The following is a 24,062-nucleotide window of genomic DNA, read 5'->3' as shown; positions in this document are numbered from 1 at the left end:
CAGGGAGGGCACTGAGGTCACTGGAGCTTGGATGAAAAAGGCTGCGAGGGATTTTCATTTTTTAAATGGCCCTGCAGGGAAAGGAACGCACATGGACATTAATGTCTTGTCTGTAAGTTCGGGCTTTTCTGCTCACCAGACATTTATGATTTGAATATTTGTTTTATGGAACCTCACAAAGCCTGTGCCCGTGCCAGGACCTAGTGCACTGTCAATGCTTCTGGGCTCTGTTTTATAGCATAGATTCACAGCAGAGATTACCTTTGAGGCTTTTCTAATTTACAATGGCTTTCATTTTATTGTGGGATAGTCAGGGGTTTGTAAATCCAGGGGTACGCTGCTGAATGGAGTTAAGCTCTTGGGGATATTTCTAGCTTATGTGTCTTTTATGTGATTTCCTGTAGTTGCAGGGAAATGGCTCGGCGACCTAAAGGATCCTTTCCCATCACTAAGACAAATGCTTCCGTATTGAATCTATAACATTCCAATTTCATATAATAAATCACTGCTACCGGCTTGGCATAAAACCATATAAAAATATGAAAGAGGACAAAAGTATAAAATTATATACCAAATAGCAGTTTTCCATACACAATTTATTTTATTTCCAGGACATTTTTGGGTTTTGCTGACGTTTTTGTCTCAACATACATTAATATGTGTTTAGAAAAATTTTACAAAATAGAAGTTCTAAGATTTTATTAACTGCAAAGTAAATAAAGGAGTTGTGAAACATGCATAACTTTGAACAGTGAGATAGAACGCGAGCAAGATTTGGTGCATGGCTCTAGCTAGAGAGATGAGATACTTCAAATCTGATATTTTACCCCTCAGACCATTTGTTCTAACGTATCATTCCTTTGGTGTGGACTAAGTGAAAGCAGCGAAGGATTGTGCACCCTCTTGGTTAATTGGTGTTAACTTATGAAAGGGCTTTTTAGAAAAACCACTCCTCTTGTAATCAGGCCGTAAGCTTGCTGTAGCTGTCGGTCTGCTGTGTTGCAGCTCAGCTCGGGTGACACATGTGACCAGATCAGCTCTCGTGCTTTTGCTGTTGTGCAGCTTCAGGAAAAAAAAGTAAGGTCAGTCCAGGCAGTAAAATGTCTCACTGCGGGGAATTTGTTACGTGGAAAGAAATGTTGCAAATATGCTAGTGTCTTACCGGACTCTCTTGCTGATGGCATTAGTTTTTAGAAGTCACTTCTAGTGGATCCTTGGGGCGCGAAGGCATTAACCTACCAAATTAATGTACATCTTGCTTCACAGAGGAGTTTTGGCAAGTTTACTAGGGCGGTCGGTGAGGCTGGGTTTTCAGGTGTCTGTTCGGGGCAGCAGCCCATTGGGCACCGGTGGGATTTGTGTTCCCAAGTTGCTCTTACACTTCTGAAAATTCTGCCTTGTAGTCTGCGGGTCTAGTCAGAGAGCAAGTTACAGCTGTGAGCAAGTGAACTTTAAGTGCTAAAATATCCATAAAACAGCTGTCTTCTCATCTTTTTTTTTTTTTTTTCTTCTTTTTCAAAGGGACTGGCCTTAAAGCAGTATCCAAGTCAGCAGATTAAAAGGGATTGCTCACAACAGACAGTCCAGTAGGAGGAACTCCCCTGAAATAAGCTGTTCTGGGAGGAAGCCAAGGTAATAGCTTTTCCATCAGTGCTATAAGGCGGCAGCAGGGGTACTGTAATTACCAGCGCTTAATGAACAACCCAACACTATATCAGGGAGGATAACTGTCCTGACTCTTGTGGCCTGTAAGGATGTAATCTTTAGAATAATTTCTGGGTTTCAGTCTTCTGATGCCCCTCGCTTTCCACCAAGCCAACCCTGCCGTACAAGCACCACCCTCACTAGCTGTTGCAGGTTCCAGGAGTAAAACTTTGAGGCACAGACTCCTAGAAATGAAACTTGAGTGTTTCAGCTATTCACAAAAGTACAGGTTTTTCAGTTAAAAATAAAAAAAATTTACCCAAACAGTGGAGCAAGAACATGATTTGACCAGATCTTCAGCTGGCATAAAAAGATAGAGACCATTGGCATGTGTCATTGAAAATATCATCTGCAGCTGAAGTGGAACTGCAGCCAAAAACCTTTCAAGTAATCACACAAGCCTTCAAGAGTGAAAAGCAATAATTATTTCCAAAATGGCAAAGACCTTTCTCTCACTCCTAGCAAAATCTTTACTTTGCCGATAACTTTCTGTATATAGGGTTTTTAGATAATTGCTGAGGTGATGTCAACATTCACTAACAAAGAAACTTTCAGTGAAGTAGTAAGAGGTGTGCAGAGCTCATCAACATTATTACTGCCGTCTTGGGACAGTGGTGGCCAGTGCGTGCTTCAGCTGCAGAGCCATGTCTCTGGCGCATCGGTTCTTGCAGGTTGCGAGTGGATATATAGTCGTGCTTCAGCAGGTGGCTTCAGCAGGGCTTTTGTTTGTTTTCACCTGGAAGGCAGAGAATAGAAGTACCTTGACTGAGTAGAGAGCACTGCGTGAGGAACAGAGGAACATTTTCTTGTAAGCTTATACGTTCTAGACTGTGATAGGTATTGGAAATATTATCTAAACTTTGCAAAATGGATTATCCAAACGTTTTGTTCAGTTGGCTGACTTCTGAAAAAAACATCCTGAGAACAAATAATATGTCATTATACCAAGTCAGATGACAGTAGAAAAAAATTGATGTGATGAATAATATCAAGAATCAATTTTTATGCTTGGAATTAATTTTCTGAATAGTGATCCACTGAATGTTGCCAAAATTAATTAGTCCATTCCTTATAAACATCTTTTTTAGGGCTGAATTACAGTTACAGCTCCACTTTTAAGCACTCACCATCATCAGCTGCAGCCAGAACTTCAAGAGCACAGTTTTCACAGAATCACAGGTTGGAAGGGACCTCAGAGATCATCTAGTCCAGCCTTGAGTTTTAATATTGGCACCAAGAATGTAGCCAATGCATTTCTAGACCTAAGAAGGAGCTCGCTGTATTTTTTTAATTTCTACTGATCCCCACTTTTTAAAACAAAAATTAAGTAACTTGTGGTTTGTTCTCTGGGCTTACTGGTATTCCCAGGACAATAAACTAAGGCCTGAGACTCAAAGGGCTCAGTCCTGTCTGTTGAAATGGGAAGACGACACAAGTCTTCTCATAGAGGTTTTCAGTGAGCACCTCAAGATGGAGCATTGATTGTACATTCTGCCCCCATGCTGTCTTTGTCTACAGGAGAGTTAGCATTCGTGGTGTCCCTCAAAATGAACTTTTACTGCCCACAACAACCTATTTCTGTAGCAAAGGTCAGATTTGTTATCTATCAGGTTGCAGCAGCACAGTGGAATAATGAGTTGCCACAATGAACTGGCCTTTTTACCTTCTGAATGGGCTTCTAAATCAAGCAGAGGGAGCATTGACTGAAAATCATTGGGTCTGTCTACTTGAAAGGTCATAGTCTGAAATACTGCAAGATAATTTCACCCTGGTTTATATAATGAAGCAATCTCTGGTACAAAACCCACCACCTGCACCAGTTGTTCAGTTATCTAGCCTTCTTGGTATTTGAGATAGTGATGGGAAAAAAGAAAGACTACCTGGATATGTCAAAGACCTGAATTAGCCAAGGAAAGACAGAAAACAATAATGGTTTGCTTTTTTTTCTTTAATTTATTTTTTGCTTTGTGGCAAATGCCATCATACCTTGCAATGACTTCCCTTAGAGAAACCATGTCCTTCCTTGAAGTCCAAGTACAGCTGCCTTCCTTGGCCAGCAGTGGAGTTTACCACAGCCCGTGTGTGGGCAGTACACCTTTCCAGGCCTTGCTTTCCCAAGGAGTTTATTTCGGCTTGCTCAATACTCAGTTAATTATACGTGTTTCCTTCCAACCTTACTTCTCAGTTCTAAGACCCTTCTCTTTACACTCCTCAGTCAAGACAGGGTATTTCTTAAACACAGGGCTGCAACTTCCAGTGTAGCCGAAGATAGATATGCAGTTCACATATTCTCTTGGCCTGTGAGAGCAATCTTCCGTTTTCAACCAATCAAACATTCATCGGCTTTGTCAAATGGAGATGCGACATCCTTAGGTGCATAAAAGCAATACCCAACATTATACAAGTAAAAAGTAAACTTCAGTAACTGGTAAATGAAACTCTTAATAAAAACAACTGCTGCTTGGTCTGTTTTGGAAGGGTGTTTGGCCCTTGGCATGTAGATGAGCATTCTATATTAGGCAAAAAACTCTGTCTTTCCTCTAATTCCTGTTTCTTTTACAGATCAGCCAAACAAAGTTCATTGTTAGTAGCATTTGAAACAAACAAAATTCTTCTGTTTAAGTGAAGAATATCAGCCTAGACGGGGTCCAATTCTCTACCTGAAATGGGCTTTGCACTGCTGTGTTATTTACCTTTATGATGTTGTGTCAATACACCCAGTTCTCCAGTAGCCATAAAAATACTTTGTTTTACTGCTGCAAGACAATGCCATGACTTGCAAAATATCCTGAGCTCCTGGACCTAAGAATCCACCTGAGTGGATTTGTCCTCCCGACACAAATCCTGCTCTGATGCAAGGCAACTTCACCTCTTTGGTGCAGGAGGCAAACCTGCTTTGGCTACTGGTCTGAGGCGGCAAAGCAAAGTACTAAGAGTAAATGATTAACACCGACCTTTCCACCTTCTATGTCAAAGGCATCTCTGAATTACGTTTTTCTTCACTGAGTACAGAGCAGTGGGTAAAAAAAAAACCCAAAACACCAAACCACATGCACCCCGTGAAAATAAAACAGAGCACTCCATGTCTCACACAGTGCTCCCCAGAGGCAGGATGAAAGAAAAAGAAAATAACTATGTCTGACAGATGTTAATGAAACACAGAGACTCATTTTAATGAAGCACTGGAAAGTGGCCAATCCCTTGTAGTTAGGACATTATAAGCCAAACAGAAAAAGGAAAGGACACACAGAATTTTATCTCTTTTCTAAAAAGTATCCTTCTTTAAGGATGTTTGGGAAAGTTTTGTATGGTTGTCACAGAGGGCGTATTCATGGACACGCAGGCTGAAACCCTTACCTCCTGAGAGGCAGAAGTGCTCTGACGACAGTACAGTTCTTGGCCACCGGCACAGCTCCGTCCAGATCTGCTGGTTAAATCCTCCCGTAGCTACTTGGGGAACAGTTTCAAAAGGTCAGTAAGCACCACAAATTCCAAATGCCAGCTCATGAATTTGGTTCGAAAAAGGTGGCTGGATTTTTCTCTGTTGTCCCACTGTAAATGCTACTGAAGCAGTTTAGAGTGATGCTGCGGAACAGCTCTTCCCTGGGATACCCAAAAACCCTCCTGCCGTTCTCTGTGAAGGTATCAGCTGGTGACACGGGCTGCTGTTGCTTGCAGCACTACAAGGCTGTGCCTGGCTGCTTTGAACTTGATTCTGCATTGCATACAGCCCACTTTTGTTTTATCTGCTGTCACCCAGGGAGATGATGGTATTTAAATGTATTACATTTGAAACAGTATTAGGAAGAATAAAATATTAAACTAAATGTAATAAAGAGATAACGAAATGTGCACAAGGTAAAATGCTAAATCTAAATATTAAAAAAAACCAAACCAAATGAGTTGAGGGAACTTCTGGACCAGCAGTCTCAAGATTTATTCCACATTATTATATTAACTTCAGGATTTAAATGTGGCTTTTGTTCCAAGTAGACTCCTTAAGGAGTTGTGGCTAATTTTCAACATATTTAAGAGTGTACACTGAGCCCTCCCAAAAGAGTAATTTCATTAATTGCTTAGTACTGCTGCTGCTTGGACTTATAATGCTTTTTTTAAACTACAAAGAGTATTGAAGCCAAGACATCTTCCCTACATACAGCACCATAAAAGATTACCCTCTCGTATTCTGCTGCTGCTGTTGACACAGTAGTCCTCTGCAAATTTCATGATATTTCTGGAAAGGGATCTGTTTATAGTAATATTAATGTACACACGATCCCTACAAGCCTTCACTTTAATCTTGGTTAAATAGCTAAGTTATTAGGTAGTAATTCCTGGTGCTGGAAAAGCATTATTATCCCGTGAGACAAGACAGGGAACAGGGAATGTTTAAGGCACTGGCATTTTGAAGCTAATTTAAGGAGGATTTATCACAATTAGAAAAAAGAGTTAATGAGGGATATATGCCCGTTGTCTGGCTAATAGTGGTCCACATTCTACCACCGTCATCAAGCCGAAGCATAGGTTAGAAGGGCGAACCCCTGCCCTGTCTGCAAATGCCGATGTGACTGCCATGGCACAAGCTAAGCACCTCCAACATCACTTTCCGAAGAATCAGTGTGAGAGCAGCTGTGAGTAGCATTTAATAGCCCAACACAATTGAAAAGTTATTGAAAAGAGTAAGAGAATTTCTGTGGCTTAAGGCAGTATAATTAACCCTGCCTTCTGCTGTGGTTTATCTACAGAAGAAATACCTAGGACAAATTTTATTGACTGTACTCATGATTTCTGCAAAGAAAGCTTTGTGAAAAGGTGAATGCTGGCTTAAGTCTTCATGACTAAGGAGTTAAGGACTATCTCACAGGCGTTCTGCATCCTCTGCTAGAGCTGCCCGTCTGTCTCTATTGAACAGGCTGGAGTGCAGGTACCAAGTTCAATGTTGTTAATACTCTGCAGGCTCCAGTCTCAGGCCTGCCTTCTAAAACTTCTGGTTCCTAGTCCCCTTTTAGTGATTATATAGGCACCATTCCTGTCCACACTAAGACTGGGTTTTCCCTGTAAAGCTAGAAGTGTGTGTGTATGTGGATAGATTAATGGGTAAACGGAAGGAAGAAAGTAAGGCAAGCAAGCAAGGCACACAGGCAAAATAGTAGGGTTTTTGAGCTCTCTCCAGAAGCGGCATTAGTATTATGTGAGAATGGCAGCGATGCTTGGCAAGAGCTGAGCTGAAATCCGGATCAATGGTAGGAAAAAAGAGAAAATTGGGCCATGGAAAGCAAGCCATCTGATGGATGTGAGAGAGGTGGATATTTGAGAAGGTTAATCCTAATAAAAAAGGCAACAAAACATAGGAAGGGAGTCTAATTTGTGCCAGTTTCCAGGAAAAAAACATCTTTAACAGCCATTCTGCTACAGCAGCAAGCTCTAAGTAATGGGCAAACACTGTCAAAGACTTGGCTGTGACTGTATCTTTCTGCAGCAATACAGGCCACCCTGCTTATAAAAAAGAAATTGGTAGAAGAGTGTGATGTTCTGGATTTTATTACTTTTGGCTAGTTGTAGTTGAAAGTGAGACCTTTCAGAAGACGTCGTCAGGGTCTGGGGATCCATGTGAAATGGTTTTAAGGTCTAATGAAAACTGTGGGTAGATTACCTAAATATATGCAGAAAAATAATCGGTAACTTAGGTGTCAGCGTTAGCAGTGGGTTTTGTTCAGTGTTATGTTTTGCTGTGTGTTTTTCTTGGGATCGTGGAGATGAAATGCCAGGATCTTTAAAATACATTAGTGCAAATTTGGAATACTTACTTTATCCATTGCCTCCATGTGGCAAATTAAATTTCAGGGCAATCTGATTTAGGTTTTTGGAGCAAGTAAAAGGGTCAGCCTGGGGGCTTGTAGCCCCATCAATAACGGAGCTTGCGTTCTAATATGAAATTGATTCAGCACATCCTGTTTTACGTGGATAATTTAACACAGCAGCTTTCAAATTTGCTGAGACTGAAGGCTAAAATCTCAATAAGTCATTTAAAACATTTTCAGAAAATTGAGATGATGTAATTTTTCAGCTTACCTGACTTGCAACTGGGTTCTGTGCCAAAACTTCGGAAGAGACTCACTTCCCTCCTTTTTAAGTCCTGCCTTATATAGAGCCCGTACTGATTTAATTTTTTTTAAAAGTGCAGCTATAAACCATTTGTTGTGACTGATAAGCAGGGCAGCAAGAAACACACTGTGTCTTTGTAGCTTCCAAGTGTGCTTACTACTATAAAAAACAGCTTGATGCAAACTTAAAGTCAAATCTGCTGATGCAGGCTCTTAGCAGAAAAGCCCTCAGAGGAAGGGAGGTGCGTAGATGAAAAGCAGAGTTGATTGAAACAAGGAGGTCTGAAATTAAATGCGATGTTTCTGGTCTTTGTTACAAAATTAGGAGATGGTTCTTTTCCATCTTGAATTCTCCAGATGTGTCTGACCTTTCTCTTTTTCTGCTGGTCAGCTGCTTGGATATATTTTTTTCTGTGCAATCATCTATAAATTTTTCAGGAAGGTTTTGGTTGTGTTTGTGTGATATTGTAGGTTAGGTCAAAATTCCACATGTTTCTCAAATAGGCTTCAAAAAAATTTAAAATTTGAAACAGTGTGATCTTTCGTTACCTTTCTGTATTAACTCTATTGCTACGTTCTTCGCGTTGTTCTAGTGAAGCTGAATTTGCCCCTTCAGTACTTCTGCAGAACTAAAACCAGGGAAAAGCAGAAGCAATATTGATCTTCTTATGCCAAGGGGAAAACAAGTGTCTGCCCCTGTGGTCCATCTCTAGGCTAGAACTGGAAGAGCTCCCACTTAGTTTAGTGCAGTTCAAACTTGTCACTCTAAGTGGATTTTTGCCGGTCTGGTCTCAAAGTCCGTCCCTGCTGCCCCTGTGGCCTCTTGCAGCTTCAGCTCCTGTTCTGTTCTCTTTTTTAGAGATCCTCACGCTGTTGTTCTGACCTTAGAAATTTTCAGTACTGCGCTAAATTACATGACTAACATCTCACAGGCAGGGTTTGGTTTTTCATTAAATACCAGATGGGAGTCAGAAAGAGCAGATCACTCGCTGTGCCACAGGGAAGTGCGGTAGCATGAATACAATCTCTAACTCCTTTCAAGTTTGTGGGATTTTCTCTTCCTCCATCGTCCTTGGTCCCACAGCTCTGTAACAGTGTCGGGAATATGAAGAAAAATAGGTAACCGATATATTGCAAACGTTCTCAAGGAAACACACAGATATTGAAGTGTGAAATAACTTGGTCGTGACATAAAATCCCCACCAGGTGAGCAAATCCAGTTGCCCTTATCAATAAGGGTTAATATACCACAAGTCTTGCTTTGAGCAACACTAACTACTATAACAAGACTGAAAACCATGTCCAGTTCCACAGATGTTTTTTGCTTTTTGGCTATTTCAGTTGTTTCTTGATCAAAGTAGCTCTCTAGAGTCAAGATAAAGATGCAGATGTCTTGGGTGTGTTTACACGGTGCAGCAGAGATCTCTGACCCGCTCTGTTCCATGTACACAGACCCGCACAGCTCTGCAGGAAGATGCCAGCTCAGGTCCCAAAAGCAACCCACAAGCTGCATCTGTGCAACACTTGGCATACACTTCAAGCTTACTTCTCAGTGCGGGCTGTATATGGAGTGAGGCTCTCTCCAATTCCAAAGCCAAGCTGGCCCTGCACTTGTACAGACCTCCACATTGACTGATTTTTAGACTCCTCAGTTTTTAGTTTTTAGACTCCAACAGTTGGTTTTTATTCTGAATTGGAGCATTTTCATATGTCTCATGGAATAGGATCGATTTGAAATGTTACTTTTAATTCTAGCATTTTTCTGTTCAAAACTACGAAGTTTATTAAATAGAAACTTGTTTTGAAATAAAAATAAGTTCTCCCTTTTCAAATAATATTTAGAGGGCAGAGGAGCGTTGAGCATTTGATAACTTTTGATTGGATCTTATTCCCTAAAATCTAGGGGCTAAAATCATCATTATTTCCATAGCACCTAAAGACATTAAGAAGGGCTGAAAGCAGGTGGAAAATACTGCATCACAGTCCACTTTCTATTAAAAAAAGACAAGTAGGTATAACCAAGACTCAGAATAAATGGACAGAATTCATAGCTGTAGCGAGCGGCAGTAGATGTGTGCCCAGGCCCTTTTGAGTGCTACGTTGGTGCTGTGCTGTGCTGGAAGAGGGGCTGCATGGGGACTCCAGGGTGGGTATGACCCCGTGGGACAGACAGGAAAGGGAAAGGGCAGCCAAAAGGTCTGGCCGTGATTCTGAGAAAGGGCGAGGGTGTCTTCACATGTACTATCATTTCCCACACAGCTAAATCATGTGGATATAATTTCTTTCCCAAATCTATATTAATCAAAATGGTTCGATCTGCAATATATTCTAAACATGCAAGGAATATCAGGCATTTCTGTCACGGGGCACTGGCCTGCTGTGCACAGTATGTAAATCTCCCACTAGACCTGAGTTCCAGCAGGAGTCTGTGAAAGGACATGTCACTGTAACTGTGCACTTATTTTTGCATAGCAGATTTGTGCCTTCCTGGAATAGACCTGCTAGTCAGCAGCAGCATCTGGTATCATCAGAAAGTTCTCAACAAATATAGTATTAGATCAATCTGTTCATCCTAGAAGAATTTTAGTTCCTTTTGCGGTTTCCATTTATGGGGTGGTTGTTCTTTTACCACATACAGCTTGCACAGAGATACAGATAGAGAAGCAGAACAAATAAGTGTGGGGGTTTTTTTCATTTAAGAATCTAAGTTACTAAATTATTTAAGCATATCCCTAAACTCAATGGATTTTAATAAGATTTAGCCACATGCCAAAGGTAAGTAGGTACTTAATGCCTTTCGAAAAAAATTTATATTTAAGGAAAGCACCTAATGATATAGCAGTACCTTTCTTCTGTACTTAAGAGGCTTCAGGTCAATGTACAAGCACAGTATTAAACTTCTGAGATCAATCTAGTTAGTTCTCTTGCGTGCTGCAGAGAGAGCGTGAAGCGGCAGTCACGGTTGTCCATGTTTTTATATTTCATAAGGGTAGTGATCCTTCAGGCTCCCGTCCCAGCCTGCTGTCTGACCCACCCGCTCCTGCTGGCCTAGTGGCTGTATCTGGATAACCATAACTCTTTCAGTTCTGCACGGAGCTGCTTCAAAAGGTGATTGTTTTCCTCAGCGTATGATACCACAATTATCTGGGAACTCAAATTTCATGGCCGGTGGTCACCTTCATAAATAAAATGTCATGACAGTGGCCTAGCCTGTCCTTGCCAAGCTGAGCATGCTGCTAGCCTGGCTCCACTCTATAAAACTGTACACGTGCAGTACGGTACGTTAGTGATTGCGTGAGTGAAACTACTGTTACCTTCCCAGCCAAAGGTTATCAGCTTTGACAGCATTTGCTGATGTCCAGTGAACCATAAGCCATATTCTAAGAGTACTTATCACTTTGCTGTCTTACTGCCAAGGCAGTTCATGAGCAGTTTGTGAGGGGGAAAAAAGTGAGCAGGGCTGAGGAGGACACGGGAAATTTTGGAGAAGGGAAAAAAGAAGTACTCGGTGATGGTAACTCATGAAAACAGGCCATGAAATAGGCCATAAAAGAGATGAAACAATAAGAGAGGCATCATAGTGGAAATAACTACAGCACCATCCATGTCAGTCTGGTACATGCTTTTCGCTTGCTCCCATACTGCTTGATTTGAAAGCAATCTTCGACATTTGTGCTCCCTTAGAACACTTCTTGCCAAGAGATCACTGTATAGTTTTACAAATATTATTGAAGTCTCATGCAGTGCCTGTGAGGTAAATCAGTAAAGTTATCTCATTTTTTCAGGTGAGAAAATTACAGCATAGAGATGAGTGATATATTTTTTTCTTTTTTGACCTGAGACCACAGCAAGCCAGCTTGAGAGCCAGAAGCAAGATCCCGAGATTCCTGCCTCCTTTATAACCTGCGCTGCACTATCTCTGATTTAACAGAGTCTTGGTAAGTAATTTTTGTGCGTTAAATATAATTTCTGATTATGAGTCAGTTGTGTCTATACTTGTTGTTAGTCCCTATGCCTTAAAAAGAAGAAGGAGGTGCTGCTCAGTAGGATTAGAGTTGCTAATGTTTAGCCAAATGGCCTAAAATATTCTTTAGGAGCCAGTGTCTGTTGTTCTTATCCTGCTGACAGCAGTGTAGAGAAACATTTGGAAAATCATCAGTAATACCAAAAGGCTGAAGAGCTTTCCATATTACCGAGTTCATGGATATCCCATGATTTCATGTGACACCTCATCCTGAAGGAAAGCTGTGATTCCTCATGATATAGTCCAAACACACCTCCATCCAGAGCAGGGACGTGCAAGCATCTCGACTGTAGCTCCTATGAGCTCCTATGCACTTCTGCAGCAGTGCTTCCCACAGCTATAGAAATGTGTGTTGGCTAGAAATAATATATTTTGCATTAGATAAAGTACACAATAAGTAAAACATTTTTGTTTGGGAATGTAGAGAGGGTACTGAATGACTGTTTATTTGTAGAGGTTTGATTGACAACATCATGGTCCTAATCAAAAAGAAACCCCTAATAAGTTTCCTTTTAAAATGCAAAGGGCTGAGCACCAAGATTTTCTGGCAAAAAATATAAAACCAGTCATTCTGTGGAACGTATATTTACAATCAGGCACTAGAAATATAGAAAGTACTGAAAAAAATTACAGGGGAATAAAGATTGACTCAACTGATAGCTAAATATGAAACACTAACAGTGTTCGTAAGAACGAGGAAAATTACAAAGGGCTTGCCAGACTGTGAATTGTCCAAAATGACTGACTGAATCAAGAAGCAATCCTTGGGTAAAGTAAACTGTGTACCAGCAAAGGTCATTACCCTTTTCTCACAGGGTTTAGCTCTTTCACTTTGCAACTAAGCTGGGTTTTTAAAAATAGTTTCAGTATGGAGACTTAAAGGTCTTGGTCTGTGTTAAACAGAGAGGCTTTGAAACCTACTCCCTCAACCAGTTGTTAAAGAATACTAGCAGGTTATTAGGGTGTTACTTGTAGCAGCTCTGCTGTGTGTGAGGGCTACACCAGCCACACAATGGTTAAGATCAGAGGTTTAATTAGCCATATTTTACTGGGCTTGCCTTTAGGCCTCAGAAATAAAAGGATTGAAAGAAGAGCTAAGGAGAGCTTTTGTCTTCCACGGGAGTAGCCTCAGGATCACAGCCTGCCAGAGCTGTGCGCTGCATCTGTGCCATTGCGCTTATGACCATTGCATTGCTGTTTCAGGTTGTGGCAGTAGAACTAATTTCCTTTCTTAGATTTGTATTCCATTGGCACATGATTTACTAAAAGGCTAGAACCGATGTGAAACACTGAGAAACTAGTGATTGCTTTCCTGGTGTGTAGGTAAGCGTACATCTATATTCGGAAGTCTGCTGACAATATTGCACAATATTGCCTATTTTCTGCAATTGATTTGAGCAACAGGAACAGCAAGAGTCTAACTACAGCTCAAGTACCCTGTTCACAAGATGATGGTGCAGTTAACTGAATCAAAGCTAAGACTAAGCACTACTTGAAGCTTATTACCATTCAAGTGAGACCAGTTAAAACGCAAGCACCAATTCAGAGCTAGTGACCTTGAGCTGTGAGTGTTCTGTTATCAGATGCAGCCGAATATGGAGTTGGCTCAGCTGAGGGGTAGGCACAAACTCGCAGTAAAGAAATTATAAGTAACAAGCCACAGCAGAAGAGGCTCCGTCCGCCTTCCTTTCAGCCCTCATTCCCCACAAAATCAGAAAATTGATGCTAATGCACAACATCTTATCGTCCATGGGTGGTTAGAGAATTCCAAATTGAAAGGGGCAGAGGTTATTCTTGCTAGCAGATGAAACGCTAACTATATTTCAGTGCATTTGTGTATAGCAATGGAAAACATTATTTATCTGGGATGTCAGGAATGACATTGCTTTTTATTAACCTTAAATAATGTTAGGCGTCTTTGCTCTACTACTGTGTAGGCACATGCACCGTCAGTTTCTGTGCATACATGTGTATATACAGAATTAAGACAGTGTTGGAAATTCCTCAAAACCTTGCTAGGAGAAACCTGTTAAGAGCTTATGGCAGGTATTTATTTTATGTTTTAAAAATTCAATAGACTCCAGTTAATCTGCCCTCCGGTAATCCACAGAATAGTGATTGAGCCAGACACTTAGCTGGTGTAATGTAGTGAAGCTCTTCTGAAAGCAAAAGTCAGGCTGCTACTCTAGGATATAAGAAGCTTACACAGCTCTCTTGTGTAACCTTGGGCAAATTCCTTATATCTAGATGGAAAAAAGGGTTTAGAGACATTGAACAAAGTTTGAATCCTGATGATGCTCAGACTTCCTACATGATGCGTAAGGAGAGCAAGGCTTGTTAAATGGAATGCAGAATAAAAACCGTAGTGGACGGACACTAAGGAGGCACCCTCAGCATCCTCACATAATTTCCATATGGCTTTAGGAAGCCAATTCTATGAAAGAAGTCATAATTCTACATATTTCCAATGAGAATCCTCTGGTGCTTCTTACATCAACAGCAGAGCACCTAGTTTCTTACTGCTCCTGAGGATAGGTGTGAATTAGGGGCCAAGCTATTCAGTTCAGTTGTGACAGAAGACTTTGTGGGCAGGCATGGAAGCAAAATTCTCCAGTCTCTGGTCAAGCCACAGCTCAGAGGATGTTTCAAGCATCAGATCTCTGGAACTAGGAATCAAAAGAGGGACTTCAGAGAAATTAATTACTCTGACATTTAATCTTTCTATTGTTGCTTCACAACCTCAAGATCGAATTGGAAGGTAAATGCATTAAGGAGTATAAAGCGTCCAGTTACTGTAGCAATAGGGACCATATAAGCAGCTGAAATTAATAGATGCTGTCATAAGCCAGCTGATGTGATCTTTTGGGATGTCAGTAAAGCCTTCGATACTGCCTCTCACAGTCTCCTCCTGGACAAAATGTCCAGCACGCAGCTGGATGAGCACGTCATGCAGGATACTGCTTTGTCAAAAATCTCACCATGAACTAAAAAGTTATTTGTTCTCTGTTACAGCATTTTCTCCAGCCTCATCTGCCCCTCTTCACATTTGACCACGGACAGGTATCGATATCCACTTTGACTACTCAGGAGTGTTTCCTGGCACTAAATCTCACTTTGAGAGAAGTGTGGCAATTTACAGTTGAGTTACTTATTGCTGGATCTCAAAAGCTCCGTTAAGTAGGACTGCCAAAAGACAGAGATTTGTCGACTGTGTCAGCGGGAGCCCAGCATTGTCCTTAGTGATGAGGACAGCCTGCACCAAACTATTGATATGCATAACAATATTGATATGCATCAAATATTGATATGCACAGAACAAAGCACATAGGGGAGAGTTGCAGGCATCTTAAACTGGCCCTTCTCTACAAGACAAGCAGAAAAGGCAGAAATGGTTATTGCTCTGCAGCTGGCATATTTTCTTTATTCATTGTTTGTGCCGTTAAACTGCACGAAGTCCCTACCAAAATCAGTGGGAACTCTGCTAGCCATTCCCTGTCTCTGTAACGGGCATCGTTCAGGCAGGGAATTCCTGCCCAAACTGCTGCTCCTGAGCAGGCATTTGCACCATCCAGCATGTGTGTAATGAGTCGCTCCCTTTACCGTCTCCTATGACCTCTCATACCTGCTTCTACAGGCAATGCAAATACCCATCTCCCTGCTGGGACGGTTGTTCAGCGGTTAGTCGGAACAAACACGGACTGTGAGAGAGCAGGAGCAGAGTTCAGGTTTGCTGGATCCTAGCCTGGTTTCACAAACACGGCTTTTGTGCTGGAACTCAGCAATGGTTTTCAGAACACATCAGTGCAAAGCCAAAGATTATGATTTTTCTAAGCTGAGTGGTCAAAAGTATAGTTCAGCTCTGAATTTCATGTGTCTTTTGAGCAGAACTCTGTGTACAATTTAGCAGTTTTTCTGCTCGCAAGATCAGAAGTGGGGAGTGCATATAAATGAATGTCATTGCAAGGAAAAAATGAGTGTCCTGAATTAGTAGAAAAGATGGAAGAACTCTTGTTCGTATTCAGAACTAACCACATCAGTAAGCAGCAACAGACTTGGTGTAACGGTTTAGTATGGGAAGACCTCTGACATATTGATCATGGTGGAAAAAGCAATTCTTGGAGGCTTTTCCTCACACCTGTCGTCACAACAAACAGTTCAAATAATTTGTATGCTCTTCTACTGCATTAAATATTTCAGTAAAAAATTCCTACATTGCTGACATGGGTGCTTTGTTACCCAGTGATAGCAGTGGTGAAAACTCAAATACAGACAAGCTAAAACTTCCAGTTTGCCTACAGGACATGTGCTGTCTGTTAGAGTGAGCATGCACAGTGCATCCAAAACGGTTCTCTGCTTTTGGAAATACCAGTGGGATTCCTGCAGTGTGTGAACTGTACCTTTTAGACATAATGAGAGTTGTTTCACACAGCATTAAATTACTGGTAGCTGCATGGTTTTGCAAATGCCAGTGCTCCAGCACCCTGGGTAAAATGCACTGCAGAGAAATGTTTGCCAAAAACATCAGTGTGGAGATGCAGCCAAAGCAGTAAGCATATTTTGAGGTTTACAGCTGTTCTGAGCAGATATTCAGAGATTTTTACCTTAAGTTTCAGAGGAGCAACCAGCAATAATTTCACCCTGCTCTATCCTGATACAGGGGATGCACCTGCTGCAATTTCTCTACTTACTGAACTTTATTACAGTGAGCTAAGGCTCCGTGACAGGCTGCTGTACAACCTGCTTGGTTTATATACATGCTGCAAAACCCAGTGAACTGCAAGGCGAAGTGAGAGTCTGAACTCCGTGAGATGTGTGCGATTCCCCTGCTCCACAGTACTCGAGGCTTAGCATGACACAGAGGTGATAGTGCCATAAAACTCCATTTAGGCCACACGTATTAATCAGCACGAACTGTCCCGCAGCCCCGTAGGTCAGAGCCACGCGCACTGGCCAGCAGTCACTAACCCTGCAGAAGTGTGGTGAAGTAAAAGAAATACGAATACTTTCTTCCATAGAAGAGGGCTCAGCCCAAACATGGGCAGACTGTGTCTCTGTGTTCAGATTAAGAAACCAGATGAACGTTTGCCTCCCTTAGCAACAGGGGAAGATATTCTTCAGCTCTCATTGAGTTACGGCATTAAAATCTGCATTTATTTGCTTCCTCTGTTAACTGGCAGATACGTAGCTGAGTCTTTCAATTTAACAAGTTGGCAAAATTTTCTCTACATCCTCCACTCTGCCAGTAGGAAAATCATTGCCTTTGAAGTGGGTCTTTTGGTAGGTTCCCATAGCTCTGTCTTCACTATTGGAAAGAGGTTTTGTTTTGGGGTTTTTTAATTTCCTGTTAGCTCGGAGGCAATTAATGTGCGGTGAAACCTACAGCTGGTGGGAATTTTTCTGACAAAACACCTCTGATAAGCAAATGCTGAGCTGTCAAAATCAAAACCATTCCTGGGAATCTGTTTTCATTCAATCCTGGTTCTGAAATTGTCGACATATCTGGGTCTACATTGTCAAAGTGAAAGCTAATGGGTTTTGGCTTTGAATAATTTTTGGATTGACTTGAACAAGAAGCGTAGTTTGAACTGTCCTTTTGTTAAAGAAAAAAAACCCACTAGGGAAATCCTATCATGGGCAAAACATTTTGTCATTTTTTAATATCGCACAAAATGGCTCATTCAGAAGAGGATGGTACCGTAAGTTGCACATGCGTGTTCAGTCTAAAAAACAAACCACACAAACCCTGTAATGCTTCCTTCCTCAGCAGAAAAACACCACAACAGAGGCAGAGAACCTGTATCCAAATGACCATCTCTAATAACCAAATGTCCACCGAAAGGCTGTTTACTCAGTTCAGCTCAGAGGCTGTGTATACCATCATGATAGATGAGACTTGCTGAGACCTTAGATAGAGACTCCTGTGGAACAGCGTAATTGATGGGGACCTCAAAATCATGGCACTGGCTGCTGCTTATTTTCCTTAAAATATTGACCTTGGTAGCTTTTCAGGCCCTGCCTGTTTCCTGTAATGCATTTATTTGATGTAAGCTAACATTTTTCTAAGCTGCTTTGTCAAGTGATTGAAGTTATTAGTAAAATTATGAAAACATTTGTTGTCCCTTATATGAGAAGAAAATTAGTCTTTCACTTTATGGTGTATATATGCTCAGTTTGAATAACAATAACTGTAGAGTAACCAACTAGTCCTGTCATTTACCTTGGCATAACATAATTTTTTAAACTAATCACCTAAGAAAATAGTGGATTTTCTTTTTAGAGGGGAGTCAGGAGAACCCAACAAAAGCTATAAATCAAATTAAGAACAGAGTTGATAAGCTTCTTTACCTTAAAAAACTAGACAGAGCAAAATCTGTTGCTATTGTTATTTTTATCCCGAGGAGTCACCCTGCGCCACAATACACTAAGTGGTACTGTGTACACGCTCACTGTAAAACAGCTAAACATCCACGAGTCATTTGTTTAATCAGTTCTGAGTTTTTACGCCAAGCACCCGCCTTTTAATTTGCTACGGCCAATCTGAAACATCTGTCAATTTTTTCCCCACAAATTAATAACTCTGTAATTAAAATCCAGCAGAGAGCTCAGCTGAGACTCCTGGTTAATTAGGACAGGAGATAGCCATGTGAGCGGCATGGCGTTACTTTAGTTGGAGAAGGCTTGGATTTGAACCAGGGCTCTGTGGGTGACACGGAGCTACCAGACCATGATTTAACTATGAAGCTTTTGGATATTTGTTTCAGTAGCCAGTGTGTGTACTTGTGGGCAATCAAATATTGCTGAAATTATTTAATTAGGACGCAGTGCCTGAAAACTGTTTTCTTGAAATGTGTATTTTCAGAGGATCTGGTGTTAGTTATTGCTATTCTCCAAATAGTAAGAAAATGAGAAGAAACAGCGCTGAGCTAAGCTCTTGCCTAGAGCTGTTTCACACTTCAAGTGGCAGTGGGAGTGTCACAAAGAGAAAATCACCTTGGTAAAGGCCGTACCTGCTGCTAATGTGCAAAGGTTGAGGATTTCAGTTTCTTCCAGGATTGCTTTCTACACTGATAATTGCAATGGTGTCCAAATAATCAAGATTGTGGTACTGAAAGTATCGGCTTGATTCAGGATGATGCAGGTTGGTTCCTGCAGCTTTTGAAAGGATTCTTATACCACATACTTGATACCTAAGGATTTGGGGATTCTTTTTCTTTTGTTTAAAGCAGCAGACAAAAATATTTGTTGCTGTATCGCATTTTAGCACACCTATAGATGAAAACAGCTATCTGAAGCCCTCATCACTTGTCAGGTATTCTTTTAATTTTAAAAAGTGCACCAATTAATATAGCAGAATTTTTCAAGCTTGTTCACTAAAGGCAAAGAAATTTGTATTGCAGCAAGAGTGAGATATGACAGGTTTTTTTTCATGAACATCAATAATTTGAAAACAAAATTAGACTAAATGTCTTAAATGCAAACCAGTTATTTGCCATTTTCCTTTGCAGGCAAGATGACAGAAAGGTTCCCAACGTCCCACATGCTACTTTGCTGTAAATCTGAGTTACCAAGTTCATAGCTTATTTTCCATTTTGAGCTTGTTCTTTACCCAGCAGTTTGTATATATATAGCAGTCGCATCCCATTCACGGGAAAATTATCTACAATTCCTGAAATTTAAGATTCAGGGAGTTTTTTATTTCTTTATAAGTTTTCCTGGGAGATTCAGGCAGAGGATTCTCCCTTCCAGTGGATAAGGTGTATTTAATAATGAATCTCATACAGGAAAGTTGAGTCAAGACTCAAAATATTCTGCAGTATAATAATGATTTCATTGTTTCTTTATAAATCTAGAATCCATTGCAGGAAAATATGCCTCTGAAGAGAAGCTGGGGGAACTGGATGATGCATCTTTGTCTCTGAGAAGAGTAACTTGAGGAAAGGCATTGGTAAGTTTCCTAAATATACAACAAATATTTATCTCCAGCCTTGATCCAGGGAAAAAGGAGGATTGTTTCCTGAAAGGAAATGGAAGAGAGGCAGGAAAGCTTTTGGATTAACACCACGTCGTGAGAGTAGAATCCCAGAGGGAGGTATTATGTAATATCTAATATCTTTTTTAAAAAAAGTCTCAATAGATGTAAAAAACTTGTTTCTGAGAGAATTTACTCTTCCTCATCCTAGGTAAAACAAGGTACATATGGTTTTAGTTTCAAATTAGCTGGGATTCCCATAGTGTGTTCTTTTTAAAAAATGTTTTTCTCTTGGAATTCTCAGTGTTTAGAACAGGGAGAAATACAGATTTGTCCAACTTCACACGAAAGTGCCAGGGCAGTGACAGTGTGCTGAGGCTGTGTGGTCCAGGAAGTGCAGCACTGAACCGAGAGCAGGAAAACCTGTCAGCCACCTGGCAGCCCTGAAAAATACCACACCCTCCCCTCACCCCCTTCTGCCTTCTGAGAGCTTTGCATTGCATATACAGAGATTATTTTTTTTGTTTATTTCAAATGACAAGAAAGCATTACAATGCTAACGAGCTGCATCTGAAGCACACTGTGTATATGAGAAAACCCAACATGGCTGACAGGGTATTGCCTTTTCCAAAAACCATCCTTCACTTCGAGCAGCCACCGCATGAAAAATGAGGAGATTCCTTGGACAAGCTTGCCCTCTGCAGGCCACGGGCACCTCCCTCCTCCGCTCCAGTATTTGTTCCCCCTTCCTACACAGGCAAATTAAATGTGCTGCCAACATGACGGGGTTTAGATATTATTTTTTTTTGTATAAAATAGTAATTACTTAAATAGATATCTGGGGACAGCTCTTCATTCTTAGTGAGACTGGGTCCCAAACATTAATTTAATTTGCCCAAATAGCTCCTGATTAGGTTTGCTGTTATCTGAAGGCAATGAGCTAATGGAGATGATGCAGAAGGGATTTGATTTAGCCCTCTAGCTGTTTCTTCAAGTTGAGCTACCCGCACAGGCCATAACCAGCATCTGGTCTAATGAGCTACAGTGAGAATCCTGCTGATTGTGTCTTTGTTGTATGGGATAACAAGGAAGCATCACACTAAAATAGACTTCTGGTGAAGACTGTGAGAGTAAATACAGCTCTTGGGAGATGGAGGGGGGAATACTTTGTAACTCCTCACCTAATCTCTGTTGAATGATGATCTTTTGAGAATCTCTCTCGGTTTTTAAACTAAACCAAAAATCATCACCATGGTTTGTAATTGTCATATAACAAATAGCAGCCGGTACAAGTCAATATCATAAATCAGTTTACAAATATGACAGCTGCTTAATTATTTCACTCAATGTGTTGTGTATGTGATTCCTTGAAAGTAGGACTGAAGACTAAATAAGATAAAGGTGTGATTTTTTTAAAAAAAACTAGATTAATGATGTATAACTCTGAAGTTTAAAACCAGCAAAACTAGGTTGGAAAAAACCTCTGCATACCTACAGCAATTAGGGATGCAATTTTACATTTGTAATTGACATAGCAGCATCAACAAAATCTCTAGTACAAATAAAATTACATTGACAAGCCTGCTTATTTTGGTATAATACATGTTAGCTCAAGAGGCAGACATAAACTATGCCACTAAACACTCTTGTTTCAAATCATTTTGCAAAGAGAAATTATTTAGCCTCTTCTTTCTTTTTATAACATACTAGGTGTGCTTGCATAAGATGGAAAATGTCTCTTAATAGTAATAATTAAGTATAATACTATATTGGCAATAATAGTAAAATTGCAAGGAGTGCAGTAAGACCCTCCTGGGACTCTTTGATCACTGACTCCTAAATACCAAGGACTCCAGACCAGAGAAGGCTGAAGAGTCAGGCAGGCTCATTTCAAGCCAAACCTGAAGCCCACTAGGAGTTCATAGATCGAGACCAGTACCTGATTCCGATGAGTAACTTTAATCAGTTAAGTTCCAATGAAAAAAGGCTTCATCAGATTTTTTTTCCCCCAGGAGTAGCTCAATAAAATATGCTTTCTGAAAAAAGAGCTGACTCGCATTGCAGGTTTAACAAAGGCTGATTTAAATAGGCCCTTATTTCAGTTTCGGTGTTAAAAAGCAAATGAAATAAAGACCCAAGTTTAAAGGATGTCTTTCAGAATTCTGCAACCAAGAATAAATAAACAAACTCCTGTTTTGACAGATCATGTCTGGCATATAACTAAATTGCGAGACTAACAGAAGTGTGGAAAATTGGGATGTGTTCATTAGAAAGTCTCAAATGGAACATCACCAAGCTGTATGACAAACTCCACCCATTGCCATAGAAAGAGTAAGAAAAAGACTCAGCTCCTACATTCATCGTACATGATCAACTTGCCCAAAAGTTCTTGTAATACCTTGCTTTTTGTAGAGATGCAGGTACCCAGGAAAGTACGTTCTTCTCCAGCCTTTATGTTAAAGCCATCCAGTAGATGGGGCCATAGAGTTACACAAAATGCAAAAGTAAAATGCGTTTATCTTAAGAAGAACTCTCATAATCAGTGCAAATACGGCTTTGTTAATTCATGCAATTCTAACGTCAGGCAAATAATTTATTTGGTTATATCATGTTCTGACTGTATGACTAACTAAGCTGTATTCAAATGCTAGTTAATATGATTCCGTGTTTGTTTGATACTGAAATAATTAGAACTCTCAGTCAACAAAAATTAGAGCTGAGGTTTTAATTTTCATTCATGTCCCATTCATTCTGGAGTATTATATATGTCTGAGATACAGTCAGATTTGTGATGAAGTGACACAATGGAAGTCATTGATCGTAACTGTAGCAAGAAAGTCCCACATGTGGAAACGTGGATGTGGCGAGAGGAATGTGTTAGTGGTTTCTACATAATACAAAGGATGGTTTTATGAATGTAACTAACTTACATGCACTGGTCCCCCCCCCCCCCCCCCCTTCTTTGAGATCTGTGCATCTGTTCCTGTTAAATCTGAAACAGAAAAGAACAGAACATATAGATTTGCAAAAACACGTATGAACGTGGCAGGAGCAGTGGTCAGCCCCAGTGATTTCATAGCGGTGGATGTTAAAGCTTGAAATGTGTCTGCACACAGCACGCTGTAAGGTGTAGCAGTTGTCGTCGCTCTCACTGCATATGCAGTCTTCTTTTAAAATTAATGAATTGTGTGTAATCAATTTAACAAGCAAATTGCATCAGGTACCAGTTTAAAAGTGTATATGCTGTTCTGATGCATTTGAAAAGCCTGATTTTCTGAGGTTTCGTATCTGAAGTGAAGGTCTTAACAGCTATATCGTAAAGCTGACGCTTTAAAAGTCAGTTCTGCTATAAAAAGTTCTTCACAATACCTGAAAAGACAAAATTACCATCGGTCTTCTGTGCTACTGAACAGATCCATGGGGCGAGTGCTGCAAGGCAGGCGGTTTTTTCCCCTTTCCGTTAAAGTTAACATAGGCATGCAGGTCACAGGTGCCAGCAGGCAGGTTGGAGCCACGGGGTAGGTTCGACCCAGCTGTTTCTGGGCTTTGACTCACGAAATGCCAAGTTTCTCGTGGTTTCAGCTATTAAGCCCACCTAGGAGACGGCTGAGGGAACTCTTGAGTTTGCCATGAGCGGGAGGTCTCGTCACAGGTTAAGCCCTGGCCAAGGAGCAGGAAAAGGGGGACGTGGCTACGCGACGGGGTGCTGTGGGTGCGGGACGCGCCCGTCCGTGAGGGGCCGGGCTGCCGGAGCCCCGCGGGGGGAAGACCCTCCGGCCTGGCCTGGCCTGGCCCGGCCCGGCCTGGCGCGGGGCTGCCGCTCACCCCGCCGCTCCACCGGGACAGCAGCGCTGCGGCCCCGCGGGGGCGGTGCGGCCCGGTCTGGGCGCGATCGGCTACGGGGAGCCGCGACGGCACCTGGAGGCGGCTCCGCCCCCAGTCCCAGGAAGGGAGAGACCGGCGGGGCGGGAGGGGAGCGGCCGGATCCGGCGGGACGGGACGGGGCTGCCCCTCAGAGGCTGCGCGACCCCGCCGGCAGCGGCCATGGCTTTCGGGAAGGCTCCGAAGGACCCTTTCGGCACCGCCGTGGGCAGCCTGGTCGGTGAGTAACGAGGGGGGCGCCGCCTCCGGCCCCGCGCCGCTCCGCCGCCCGCCTGAGGGGAGCCGGGGGGGCCGCCATTTCCCGCCCCGGCCGTGAGGGGCGCGGCGGGACGGCGCCTCCCCGCTCCTCCCGCCCGGCGGGGCTCGGCGGCGCTGGGGG

At 41.7% G+C, this 24,062-nt stretch overlaps 1 protein-coding gene and 1 long non-coding RNA gene across 5 annotated transcripts in view; one reads left to right on the top strand and one right to left on the bottom strand.

Moving 5' to 3' along the window:
- Positions 1-595: 595 nt before the first annotated feature.
- LOC142065331 (uncharacterized) lies at positions 596-23,599 on the bottom strand. 2 transcript variants are annotated; one of them, XR_012663354.1, is made up of 4 exons: positions 23,171-23,599; positions 22,738-22,793; positions 5,062-5,151; positions 596-2,440 (listed from the first exon to the last, which is right to left on the bottom strand). It is a non-coding gene; the product is annotated as an uncharacterized LOC142065331 (long non-coding RNA). The 2 variants fall into 2 exon arrangements; XR_012663353.1 differs by having other exon boundaries at positions 23,189-23,599.
- Positions 17,543-24,062, top strand: part of TOM1L1 (target of myb1 like 1 membrane trafficking protein) — a 30,350-nt gene continuing 23,830 nt past the window's right edge. Inside the window, exons 1-2 of one of the 3 annotated variants that reach the window (XM_075111344.1) lie at positions 19,687-19,777; positions 22,004-22,132. In XM_075111344.1, the coding sequence (XP_074967445.1) occupies positions 22,102-22,132 (31 nt within the window). In that variant the 5' untranslated portion in view covers positions 19,687-19,777; positions 22,004-22,101. Of the gene's footprint in view, positions 19,778-22,003; positions 22,133-23,597; positions 23,904-24,062 lie in introns of those variants that run through there. The other 2 variants (XM_075111345.1, XM_075111343.1) reach the window with 2 other exon arrangements.

The sequence above is a fragment of the Phalacrocorax aristotelis genome, chromosome 16 (assembly GCF_949628215.1).
Source record: "Phalacrocorax aristotelis chromosome 16, bGulAri2.1, whole genome shotgun sequence".
Taxonomy (NCBI): domain Eukaryota; kingdom Metazoa; phylum Chordata; class Aves; order Suliformes; family Phalacrocoracidae; genus Phalacrocorax; species Phalacrocorax aristotelis.
Note: the sequence above shows the minus strand (reverse complement) of the source record. Positions and strands in the feature narration are given on the sequence as shown.